The following is a 13,041-nucleotide window of genomic DNA, read 5'->3' as shown; positions in this document are numbered from 1 at the left end:
CGATGCCGTCTCAGAAATAACACTGTAATAAAGTCAAACCCTGAACATCAATGGCTTCCTTCTTGGTGCGTCCAATAATCGATAGATCAACAATGACAAATTCCCCCCCCAAAGTGTTACAATATCCGTGTTGTTATTATTGTTTTTCCACGGACTGCTGCGTGGCCCACCCCTACTCCTGCACACACTCATACGACCCTGACGATGACTCAACTCAGCTGACTCTCAATCTGGGGGCGATGAACAAGTCGTCACCTTCAGGGTGCTGTCTCCGGCGCTTTTACCAATGACACCCGTGGCAGAGTCTTGTACCAGTCGTGCAAGAATCCCACGCGTCAAAAACGCTTACATGTCAGCCATGCTGTTTTTCAGCCACCGAGAGGCCCTCGCTCAGTATGATAATTTCCTGGCAAAGCAGGGAGGGTTGCTCTGAACCCTTTGCTCGCTGCAGGTGTTCTCGACTTCTACTTTTCGTTCGCTGTCTCCTGCGCTTGGACGCCTCTTCGTTGTTGCGCGAGCGAGACCTGGACGGGCTCTGGCTCCGGTGACGATTCAGCTGCAGCACCTTCAGCAGTCTTTTCCGTGTGGGCGAGAGGGAGCCGCTGCGCAGCCGCGACGCGGCCCTTGAATTATCAAGACGAGAGATAGAGCGGCGACGGGAACGACCCCGAAAGGTGGCAGATTCTCCCGACGGGCTGTGGGTGGTAGTGATCTTGATATATGGCGGGGGGCTTCGGCGTCTCTTTCGTCCTCTCTGGTTGTCCGGTTCAGGCGAGGAAAAGGCGGACAGCATGATGTCTGCCATGATATCGGTGGTCACTGACTCGGTCGTCATTGCGAGCGGCAAGATGCGCAGTAGGATAGAGCTTGGATGTGGGAAGCCGCAGCGAGTTTGGCTTTCGGGTTCTCCAAGCAGGCGTTCTCGTATTGCTTCCGTAAGTAGACCGGTTTTACTCGGGTAGATTGGCAGGCAGTCGTGCGTAGCTCTGTAAAGGCAAACGGGAAAGAAGAGAGTATAATCGGGTGCTTTGATATTAAAAGGTAGTGGTAATACAAGTCATGGTACAGGTGGGCTTGAGTCTTGCTCGTGAGTTTCAAGAGAAGGAAGAAGGCCTCAAATATGAAGTCGAGGGATGTGCTCCAGGGATAAGTGGCCAGGGAGGCTAAAAGGGGACTTAACGTGGAAGCTCGGATCAGGAGTGCAAACGCCCCATTGGCTTGAAAGGGGAACTACCACGACGAAAGATCTACGAAACCATTCCATATCAGTGCCAAAAGGCAGTTGCGGCAGCTGGAAGAGATCCCCCGCGAGCCCGCCGTTCTCCTGGAGATCTCGAGACATCGAGGGGGAGCGTGCCAATTGAATAGACGAACATGATACGATGGGAAGCACCTGACGTAAAGGTTATATTGGGTCCCCATAACTTTGGCGGCTTAGCCCCAGGGCCTAAGGAAGTGTAAATGCGCCCAAACACACAAAACTTGCGAGCAGCAAGTCGGATCACAGTCGTCTCCATTGCGGATGAGTGGTCCGTCAGTCGTACGGAGGCTTCCACGCCAAGGCTGGTCCTCGCTAGATGCATACTACTGGTGTGTGGTGTTTTGGCGGGGTAGACTGTAGTAGCCCGCTAGGGGCATTGTTGGGGTGTCCAGGGTGCTTGGAAACCGGAAAGCCATCCATATGTGCAAAGTCCAACGATAAGAAGTCTGGGAGGGTGTTCCGACTAGGGCCTGGTGATAGGCCTGGTCTGGCTCGAAATCTACAGCTCAAGCATCGGAATCGATTACGACCTACCACTACGACAGTCCAGAGGCACAAGGCCGATTAAAGTTGGGCGGCATTGACAAGTGGCAATGACAACGGAAGAGATCCGCTCGCAAATCGCGACATCATCTGTCGCTTTGACGAAATGACGCTGTCGACAATCAACAGGTCAGCGCATCACACATCACGCCGCACGCTAGCGGCTACGAGAGGTAGGCCTGTTAAGTAAGTCTGGGGAACATGGCTACCAAAGCAGGCAGTGCATTAGCGCAGTGCCGTTGGCTAGGGGTAGATGCTTCGTAGCTTTGTTAGTACGGCTGGCTGTAGTAGTGACTACTTTTAGTCGCGGAAGATGATCACATTGGTTGGTTCATCAAACTGCCATTGATCGTAGAGAGGAATGAGGTTGCATTTTCCGGGCCAGAAGATTCATGTTTCAACCTGGTCTTTGGTCTGGAGTTTTGCAAATGATAGGTACGTGGGTTGGCATTTGAAATCCTGTTCGGAGTGGGAGTCTAGTGGCATCCATCGGCTCCATTCCCCCTGACCGGAGCCCACTATAACTTTTTCCTTTTGTTCTAGAAGAGACCTCAAGAAGTCACCAGCCGTGGTTTCTACATCGCCAGGTAGCTTTTTTTGAATTTGTGGTGACGATAACCCATCCAGTTATCTATGTCATTACTCACGAGGTACATAATAATAGCATGCGGATCTTAGGCTCATGACATCTACTCACGTAGAGTGAGGAGCGAAGATATCATGATTCCCGATGTCATGTCGAAGGCCCACCCCCACCACACGGAGAACGGACGCTGCAGCTTCCGAGGGGCCGCCCACGAACTGCCCAGGTGGATCTGGAGGCACAGCCTGGAGCTAGTCTCTGGAGGGCTTAGCGCCCGTCTCGCCTGCAATGCAACGCAACGCAACTCTTTCTCTTCGACAACCGCCGCGGGAGTGAGTGACGTGAAGCAAGCCTCGAACCAATTCAACCTGGATCTTGCTGCGCTTAGGCATCGCCATCTCTTCTTCACTCGATTTGTACTATTATTGACCTTTTTTTCCTCCCTATTCAGTACGCCATTTCTAATCGGGGTCGTGTTCTCTTTACTCGAGGGATTTTGCGTTAGTTGCTGCCTAGTTCAAGCTAGGGAGCTCGTCAAACCAGACATTTAGATACATGGCCTACCTAGCCTGAGGGACAGCCAGCCGACATCCACCATCCATCTTCCCCCATCGAACGACCATCGACAGAAGACCGCGCGCCACGTGAGCAGTCAAACCCATTGCTTCCTAACATGCCGCGACACCGCCCCGCTACCACAGGCTACGAGCGCCTGGCACAGGCCGAAGACTTGAGCGATGATTCCGAGGAGGATCCCTTGGGCCAGAGCTTTGCTTCGCTCCAGCCCCAATCGGCGCCGAGATTTGCGCAGATTTCCCAGCCGCGCCCGCACTCTGGGATGGCCTCCCCGAAGACGTTGTCGAAACAGAGACACCGACCCCAAAGAGCTAGGAGTAACTCTGGCGTCGACCTCAAGGCCATAAATGCTAGGCTGGAGAGATGGGCAGAGGAAATTGCTGCCAAATTTAAAAGGACGAAAGGCAAAGGCAAAGGGGGAGAGGAGGAGTCTCTGGAAATCCATTACAGTGTCTTCCACCCCCCAGATGGTATAAGACCCTTTACTGCGAGCTCCCTGGCTGCTAACCCCTATAAGCCTGCCATGTCTGAGGAGGAGTTTGAGAGCATTGTGGAGAGCGTTCGGACGGCAATAGACCAGGGTATGCATCCGAGCATGATTACTCAAGGCAGCTCTGGAAGTTACTTCGCCCGTAACACAGAGGGGAAGATTGTCGGAGTATTCAAGCCCAAGGACGAGGAGCCGTATGCGGCTGGCAATCCAAAATGGAACAAGTGGATACATCGAAACTTGTTCCCGTGCTGTTTCGGCCGAGCCTGTCTCATTCCGAATCTTTCGTACGTTAGCGAGGCGGCCGCATACACACTTGACTGCCAACTACGAACCCAAATGGTCCCTTATACCGATGTGGTCTGGCTCTCCTCCAAGTCGTTCCACTATCCTTACTGGGATCGGAGGAACTTTTACCGGAAGAAGAAGCCCTTTCCGGCCAAGCCAGGGAGTTTCCAGGTGTTTCTCAAGGGCTTCAAGGACGCCAATGTGTTCCTAAAGCAGCATCCTTGGCCTGATCAGTATTGGTCAGGCCTCCGAGCGAATGACACGCACCGCAACAAGCGGAGGAGATGGGCTGATAGCTGCCGGCCTTCGAGCAGACGCGCAGTAGATGACGAGAGCGACGATGATGAGGTCAGACCGCAGCCACTTCCCCCAGGCCCTGACAATTTCCAATGGACCGAGGGTCTAAAACAAGCATTTCGAGAGGAGCTCGAGAAGCTTGTGATATTGGACTACATCATGCGGAATACAGATAGAGGTCTTGACAATTGGATGGTCAAAGTCGACTGGGAAACACAGGCAGTATCCATTGCATCCGAACCACCGCAACTAAACCTGGAGATTGACGAAGACAACGACGAGCCAGCGCCGCGGCCTGTCAACTTGGCTGACCGGAATAAGTCTCGAGGTCCTGGGCTGGACGCTTATCACACCCAGAAACCGATGCAGGCTAGGAGTCCACGGAATTACCAGGATCCCCAGATCTCTATAGGGGCAATAGATAATTCGCTGTCTTGGCCCTGGAAGCATCCAGACGCCTGGCGAAGGTGGGTTACTACCAGACCATGCTTGACGCTTCTTTCGCTTACATTGATACAGTTTCCCGTTTGGCTGGCTCTTTCTACCAGTAGACCTCATTGGCCGACCTTTCTCTCAGAAAACAAAAGATCACTTTCTACCGTTGCTAACTTCCACGGCGTGGTGGAGCGAGACTCAACTAGCGTTGCGCAAGGTGTTTCAACTCGATCCTGACTTTCAAGAAAAGATGTTTTCGCGCCAAATGGCTGTCATGAAAGGCCAGGCCTGGAACGTAGTCGAGACCCTGAAAACGGCTGATCATGGGCCATTGGAACTCACGCGCCGTGTTAAGGTGTGCGTCTGGGACGATCTAGTCGACGTCCCCATAGCAGTGCCGATGCGTACTACAAGCACAGATATGCGTCGCAAAGCCGAGCCGGAGCTGAGGAATGCCATCGAGGAGGAAATAGACATCGGAGCGGCCAATTCCTCGGCCGCCGCCCCTGACCAAACAGACGACCTGCTGGGATTTGCCAGTCCGCTGCCCAACCCAGGCCGATTCGAGCTCTCGACGCCTCGGGCTTTGTCTCCGGAGCCAGAACTCGCCATTGAGGAGACTTCGCCGCCCAACGGCAACGCGTCAGATCCCTTTGACGAGCTGAACGGGGCATCTAATGCCTCCCGTCCCAAGTTCTCCCGAATGGCCCCCTCGCACACGAGTTACCACGGCCCGAGCCGTACCCAGGGTCACATGTACTCACCACGCCGGGAGCGCCGCTTTAGCTTCGCCACGGCGGCAGGGCGGCGGAGTAGCAATTCCATCGCGACGCAGATGTACGGCAGCCACGGGGGCCTGGACGACGAGGACGGCGACCTGGAGGGCGACCTGGGCTTTGCCGCGGCCGAGGGGGCCGAGGGTAACCGGCGGAAGGTCATCGTGGAGCGGCTCGAGACAGTCAAAGCTCGCAACCCCGTGTTCACGTGGTGCTAGAAGACTAGTAGCTGGCACTGGATGGGAGAAGAGCTACCAGTGTAAGCACACCATAATGATGATTATTATGTGACGATGGGAGCAAGTCAGAATAAGGACCTGGATTATAGGCAAGGGGGTAGGTGTTTGGGAAGGGGCGGGGAGGGAGGGATGTGCAGGTATAAACATAGGCATGGGCATAGGCGTACGGTATGCGTGGGACTAGAAGGCGAGGCTGCATGAATACATTACTTCTACCTAAAGACACGGGAACTGCCTACCCGGAGCCGTGGATTCGGATCTTTGACGACGGAACTAGCATCTTGTGCCCAAAATGTCTCCTTGGAGAGCCAAGAAAAGAAAGATGTGATGATAATGTAGGTGAACGAAGTGGGAAAGCCAATACGGCAAGTAACATCCGGGGCAGCGTCCTCCTTCTGGGCTAGGAAGCCATTGTTACCATCGCGCGAAGGCGGAGTGTTCTGCCTCTATCTCTAAATGTGCCGCATTTTTGCATTCGGGAAGAACCCGAACCGGCATATATGCAGACGCTTTGTCGCAGGAACCTATGATCAAAGGGGTGGAGGGCGAAAACTGGCTGGCCAACGATCGATATATTTGGAACCCGGAGAATATCAGTCAAACCCCATTCAAGGAATTGAATCGTGGTTACTACCTTTACCCGCCAAGAAGAGGTGCCCATATATGGTTTTCGCCATATTCCCACAACAGTAGCCGCTGTAGATTTCTACTAGGCACATACAGGTATATAGACCGGGGTCAGTAAGTACCCTTAGCATTAGCGTCCTAGTAGGCCGAGTTCCACGACTCTTAGTTCTTCAGTCCTGATCAGAAGTTGGACTACGATGGGGGTAAAGGGATAGATACATGGCTGGCTCGCGGGGAGACAGGTTTATTGGTCCCTAGATGTAAGGTATCTCGAAACGTGGTGGGCTGAAAGCAGGGCATGGAGTTCTCATTCTCGCGCAGTAACGCCATTCTTGCGTAATAGGGGGGGGCCGCATCAAGCAACTAACTCGTGCATACAAATGTAAGTGTATTTAGTACTGTAACCCATCCCATGGGGTCAAAGCAGCGCAACACCGCCTGCCTCCGCCGACCCCCAATTATTCCCCGACGCCATAAGTGGGAAGCGATGGCCGGTGGGTTAGGTAGCCAGGTAGGTGGAGGTCCCGACCCCCAAGAGACCCCAAGGAGCAAGGCCCGACGTATGGTCGAATCCAACGCCCGTCTCTCACCGAAACTCGCCAGCCGGCCAAGGAGGAGGGGGGGTTGTGTCACGGTTCGCGCTCTCTCTCTCTCACATGCCGTTTGTTTTATTTGGTGTCTTCCTCCCCAATCATCTGCCCCATCTTCTTGCTGTCTTCGATGCTGTAGCTCTCCCTCCTTGCTATCATTGGTTGCTGTGACTGTTGTAACGTCCGGTCGAATGTTACGTGACTGCTCACTTCTTTTCCAGTCTGCTTGTCTAGCCAGGCTGGGGAAGGAAGAAGAGGAATAGCCCCATGCCAGCAGCCAGGAAGATTGGGGGGCGAGAAGATCTGGCCAAGAAGCACGCACGGCTTTGGCCCGTCTCGCGGTAGTGGTTCTTTCCCCGCGCAACCGCCGAGCATTTGACACGATTACACCTATACAGTGACGGCAAAAAGGAAAGAAGACTGGACGGCTGGCAGATGACTGAGCTTAGTACTCGCAAGAACAGGGCATCGAGCGGGATCTGTTCTCCGGCTCTGGGCCGCGGCCAGGCTTGGGGGCCCTGGCTGCATGTGTGGTGTGCGTGCGTATCTGTTGGCATGACACCATGGTGGTCTTTTGGACAGGTCTTTCTCTCAGCAAGATAGCCATGCAAGAACTCCCATTGCAGCAACTAGCTCGTCGACCAGGTCGGCGAGGCTTGCGGGCGGTGTTTTTCGTTCCCCCGAGGGAACGGTTTGTAGATCCGAGCAGCCACCTAGACTAGCCCCCATTGAGCCATTTTAACAGACCCGAGCAGTCCTTTGCCGCGGACACGAGGGGGCAGCATGGTGCAGTGTAGTGGTCGTGCAACGTGGACTGCAGTATGTAGTGCATGATTGAGGCGCGGCTGCATTAGGAATTCCTAGCAGGTTAGGACGTACTCAGACTGGTAGCTGCAACAGGTAGCTTGGGGGGCCATCGCGGAGGCAACGAAAATAACCAGGGGCCAAATAAGGCTCATGGCAACCAAAGACAGCTGGCGTAGTCGTAGCGCCGTCAAAAGAACCCGAATGCGTATACGGTTCATGCACTGTATTTTTCTTCTTCTTCGTCATCTTTCTCGCTCCCTTCTTTTCCCCCAGTTTTCGAAGGAGTCAGGTTAGCAGATCATCATCGGCTGCCTCTGATGTGAGACGATTTGTGATGGGTTTGTGAAAGAAGCCTGTAGTCATCGTCGGTAGCAAACAAACTGCTTGGGCCCGTCAGATTGGTGGTTGGTCTTGCCAAGGTTACCAATAGTCGACGTCTCCTTCGCTTGCATCCCCGTCTCCCCCTGCAGGCCAAGAATAGACGATCGACAGAGAAGGGGGAGTCGACTAAGATGGAGGATGAGGATGCTGACTGTTTGAGCGTTTGTGCCCCCCCCCCGCCTTCGCCCTCTCCGCAAGGGAGAAGACATGCAGCATCTGAAGAAGAAGATGACACTTTGTGCTGAGACGGGCGATCTCGGGTTCTGTTTGGCCGCGTCGTACGGCTGAAAACGCCGTCCCGATTGAATGGCACGCAGCCGGCGCTAATGCATAAGACCTGAGGTAAGCTGTCGGGATATCTCCAGCAGAGAGACACACAGCCAGCAAGCAGCGTCAGCCGAGTTTCCAGAAGGGCGGGAATATGCTTTGTTCTTTCATCGTCATCGTCCTCTTTTGCTGGTTGTGTGCCATATCCTGTCTTGGCGGTATCGGTGTCGGTGTCTGGTGCATTGCAATATGTTATGTTATGTGGCATGAGGGTGCTGCGTGTGCCTATCCCCTCCATAGAAAACACGCACTCTCAACAAGGATATCCTGTATACCCAGTATATATAATAATACAGGGCAGTGAGGATTCCACCATTTGTTATATATCGCGGCCTGTTATGCGGCCTGCCCCTTCTTAGGATGTTAGTCGGCCCCTCTCTGTCGACCATCTCTCTCTTCTTCCCTGTTCTCTGTTGTTGTCCCCCCCCTCGCTCTCGCTCGAGCACCCAGGCTAATCAAGTATGCAACCTCCGTTACGAATGATGTCCACGTTTGGTCCAGTACGTACGTACGTATCGATCTGGTGCTTGTATGTATGCATATGCTCATCTTTTCATTGGACAAAGTCATATGTGATGTATGTTACCTGGTATGCAGTAAGTCACTGAACAGTAGCCTGCCTGCGGCGGTCGCAGCCATTGGCATTCCCAGGCGGGAAGATTTCACGGGACGTCTGGCTGCGTGCAACCTGGAGATAAGACAGATATGAGTCAGTGTGCATGTGTAGGTCCATGCTGCCCTTCTTCTTGCTTCTGCTTCTTACTTCTTGTGCCATGTAAGACTGTCTGGGGCTGCATATAGTGACATTACAACTTACAGTATGTTGTGGATATGTTCGATCCACCAATTCCATCGGTTCCACCGCGCAGTCGCTGGCGCCCCTCCTCATCCTTCATACCCAGCTAACCCTTTGTGGCCTAACACTGTCTGGTAGCTATGCCGAGACCTTTCCTATACGCCATCAACTTCACCGCTGGCGGACGGGAAGGCCGGCTGTCGATGAAGATCAATCCCATGATCCAGTCTCCTGGGAGATGCCAATGGAGCTAGTGTAGCTGACTGTCTCGCTCCCGACGGATTAATCTGACCCTGCTAGTGGATAGCATGCACACAACGGCATACCTGAATACATCCATCTGCCTCCAGTCTTTTCTTTCTTCTGCATGACAAGGTCGGGCCATGTACACAGTGGCAACCACAGCCAAGATCTCGGAGGAAAAAATCCCTTTCAGTGTAGGTCGCCGAAGCCGGTTGCGCGTATGCAAATCATATCGTCCCAACAAACCTTTCCAATTTGTGCTGCAGATACATGATCGGCCATGACTACACTCTGCGGCGCTTTGTCATTTCACCCTGTCGGGAGTCGGCCCACTGGGATGCCTTTTTGGGAACATGATGGTCCGCATTTGCCGAGGCTGCGAATCAGTCTAGCCGACTGCTTCGGCCAAGGGACGTTCCGGGAATAATTTCGTGCCAATGCTGTCGTTTCCTCGGCATATGAAAGCTGTTGTTGTGGCCCTCTAGGGGCGACGAGCACCCGGCGCGTGAATGGGTGGGTGCCAAAGCATGTAGCTATTGGGAGACTTTGGCATTTAAGCGTAGTCCCCAGGTTCCAGCGTCCTGGGCCGTGGCTTGACACTTTCCATCCTGCCGGAACCGTACAACGTGTACCAGAACGGGAGACCCAGATATTTGGGTTTTGGGTCGCCCCCCCCCTTACTGGACCAAGTATGTGCTCTGTCACGTATATATTCGGCCCTGCAAGTCAACCACACCAAGCCAAAGAAGCGACAACCCAGGTCATTTCTCACTTTCCCTTAGTATGGAGCACAGCACTGCAGCGTGGCGCCACAGGCCATTCACGGCCCCTTCCCCTCAGCTTAGAAGCACGCCTGGTTGGTCCGTCCTCTCGAGACAGGCCACGGCCGCCATGCAACGCGGGTTCGTAATAAGATAGAGAGTGGAGATTGGTGCTGGAGAGAGGGACGGCAGAAGGACCACCGGTCAAGCTGAGACTGGGTGTGGAAGCTGCGGGAGGGCGAACACCCATGTACAGCTCCATGTAGCTGTCTCTTCTCACTCTTTAGCTCATTTACCCTTATTGATGTAACAGACCTTTCTCTCTCTGTGTTTGTTGCTGAAATTGCCTTCCTGATCGGGGCTGTGAGAAACCCAGCACGTTCCGCCTCTGGCCTGCATCGATCCACTTGGCCGCATATGAGAACATGCTGATGCTCGACCATCGTCTTTGGCAAAGGCCATATCGAAGACTCGGAGTTTATCCCAACCCTGTAAGAAAAATGCTCTACCTGGGGGCCGTAGACCTTGCACGTCCATGTTGCAACACCCAATGCCACCTTATTTGCGCCTCTATCGAACAAGTAGCATTGACGTAAAGGGGAGCGCCAGCAGGTGCAGGAGGCAAGAGTTTGTTGTCAACCAGGCTTATAAACGAGACGCCCGCTCATTGGGCACACGCATAAGACAACGGTCGGCCATTTTCAGAAACACCCTCCCCGAAGTCCAACAAAACATTGGCTTGGTAAATATTTGCGATTTTCTTGCTCCGTAGTAGTCACGACCGGGCTTGCTTACATCTTCAACACAAAAGAAACCGCCGGCGCTCCAATACCCTTAGTCCAGTACTGGGAAAGAAATTCCTCAATAGGAACTATCGTTTATCGTCATCGTACATCAGGGGCGGAGCCCTGACGAGGGAAGTGTTAGTCATCTGGCTCAGCGCTGATAATATGGCGGAGTGGGACGAGTAAGTGACGAGACCCCCAACTCTCAACCCGCCAAGGGAGTTGACTTTGATCAAGGGAAGAAGAAAGCGCCCTTCCTATCCTCCCCGAGGAGCATTTCGTACGGATCGTGTACAATGGTAGAGAGTATCATCAACTATCTCTATCGAGCAATGCGTATCTGGCTCCTATAGACGAGGTAGGTATTCGACTGTTTGGATAGGACGACGAATTGCTGACACGAGATGACTGTAGATCGAAGTGGAACGACTCCAGATGACTCACGATATGTTTTCTCTGGTATTCGACGATAGGCTTATTTTCCCAGAGATAACCCCCCTAAGAAGAGTGCTTGACTGCGGAACAGGAACTGCAAACTGGGCCGTGGGAGTTGCGCGGAGAGAACCTCAGTGCCAGGTACGCAAAGACCCCTTTTAATCGTCGTATCAAACTTCCGTGGGGAAGCCCAAGTCGATATTTGTCTCACGTTTTGGTTGTCGACTCCACTTCCGTCCGAGGTTCTCTACTGCCACTGGGTTGTGTGTCTCCAGTCCGTTTGACTCGTCCCAACTTTAGTGAGTGGTGGCGACGTTCGCATCCGAACCGAAAAGTATCGTTTCCAAATCCGGTTTCTGACTTTGGACTGGTTTTAAGGTGTACGGTGTCGATGTTAGCACAGAGATGATGCCAATGTACGGTTACTATCCGGTAAATCTGCATCTGGAACAGGCAGACCTTAACGAAGGGTGAGTTGCCCAGGCATTCCGCCACAGGAGTATGGGCGCTAACCATGAGCAGTCTGGAATACCACGACAACACCTTCGATCTTGTACACAGCAGGTTGCTTGCTGGCGGAATCAATGCCGGAAGATGGCCGTCGTATCTCCGCGATCTGTATCGAGTGCTTGTTCCCGGAGGCTGGGTCCAAATGGTGGAGATATACTTTAACGCCCAGTCCGATGGTGGCCACTTGAGTGACAGTCAGTTTATTACACAGGGAAGCCAGTCCAGGGAAGGGAGACTAACACTTATTCGCATATAGACCATGCTCTGAGCCATTGGTCCAGGCATTATCTAAGCGCAATGGAGCAAGCAGGGAAAGACCCCCGTGCGGGCCTCAAGCTAGAGCACTGGATGAGGGAAGCCGGCTTCACCAGGATGGAAATGAGAGAGGTAACCCTTCCAATGTGTGGCTGGTCACACGGTAAGAATCTGCATGTCGATCCCGGGACTTCGCTGATGAGACAACAACAGACGAAAGGGACTTTGGCATCGGCGTTGCCAATCAGGAGAATGTTAGCAGGCTTCTATCCTCTCTTGCTTTGTACCCTTGTACGGCCATACAAGAGTAAGTCTCGCTGAAGGAATTCGTCCTCACCCCGACTCCGCCAAAATAGAAAACTGATTTTCAAAGTATGACGATCGAAGATTTTCACCTCCTTGTAGGGCAGGCACGACAAGAAGCCGCCAGTCTGGGGTTAAAGGTAAGATGTGACCAATCGATTGCGTGCAAGTACAAGATGATCTTGCTGACTGGTCTGTTTATGAAGCCATACTTCAAAGCGTAAGAGCCTACTCGCCGAACCATGTTACCGTCTCGCCAGGGACATATTCATTTGCGTCCAGAACTGACATAATCTGTCAGATACGTTGTTGCCGGTATGAAGCGCTCAAGTCCAGCTGTGTCTAGCTCGCACAGGTACAGCTCTAGCAAGAGTTCTTCCAGCCGTCACAGGAAAGGACGAAGTGGCAAGCGGGCACATCGCTGAATGTGGCTGAGCCGGCATCTTCGCCGCGAAAGCGTCGAATTGGTCATCGAGAAACCGTTGTCGAAGAGAGAAGATTGGCAGAGTATGATGCAGCTTCGCACATAGTCTCGAGGAAGCTTCCTCAAGTACCGAGGCATTTGGCCCGGTGTATGACAACCTGTAGGATGTCGTGCGTATTCAGATGGGGTAGAGCGAGTACTCGTGGCTGTCCTCCATAATAAAAGTGTTTAGGAAAACTTCGGTGTTGTCGATAATGAAAGGTTGATGGTGATTACCAGCATCAGAACCAACACGAAGTTGAAGTTGGG

At 53.1% G+C, this 13,041-nt stretch overlaps 3 protein-coding genes across 3 annotated transcripts; 2 read left to right on the top strand and 1 right to left on the bottom strand.

Annotated features, from left to right (window-relative positions):
- Positions 1-352: 352 nt before the first annotated feature.
- On the bottom strand, positions 353-835 carry PG986_006089 (uncharacterized protein; the record flags this gene model as incomplete). The annotated part of the gene is made up of 1 exon (XM_066842311.1): positions 353-835. One exon carries the CDS (start codon positions 833-835, stop codon positions 353-355), a length of 483 nt encoding a protein of 160 aa, XP_066702173.1.
- A 2,225-nt stretch (positions 836-3,060) lies between these two features.
- On the top strand, positions 3,061-5,467 carry PG986_006088 (Phosphatidylinositol 4-kinase lsb6; the record flags this gene model as incomplete). Its single annotated transcript, XM_066842310.1, has 2 exons — positions 3,061-4,505; positions 4,558-5,467. The coding sequence occupies 2 exons, from the start codon at positions 3,061-3,063 to the stop codon at positions 5,465-5,467; spliced, it is 2,355 nt and encodes a 784-aa protein (XP_066702172.1).
- Positions 5,468-11,754: 6,287 nt separating this feature from the next.
- Positions 11,755-12,448, top strand: PG986_006087 (uncharacterized protein; the record flags this gene model as incomplete). The annotated part of the gene is given in 3 exon segments (XM_066842309.1): positions 11,755-11,944; positions 11,962-12,312; positions 12,411-12,448. Coding segments are annotated over 3 exon segments (579 nt in total), but the record flags the coding sequence as incomplete, so codon positions are not given.
- Positions 12,449-13,041: the final 593 nt, after the last annotated feature.

Source organism: Apiospora aurea (assembly GCF_038362705.1).
Source record: "Apiospora aurea strain CBS 24483 chromosome Unknown utg000004l_segment0_segment0, whole genome shotgun sequence".
Taxonomy (NCBI): Eukaryota; Fungi; Ascomycota; class Sordariomycetes; order Amphisphaeriales; family Apiosporaceae; genus Apiospora; species Apiospora aurea.
This window is presented reverse-complemented; position numbering and strand designations above follow the sequence as displayed.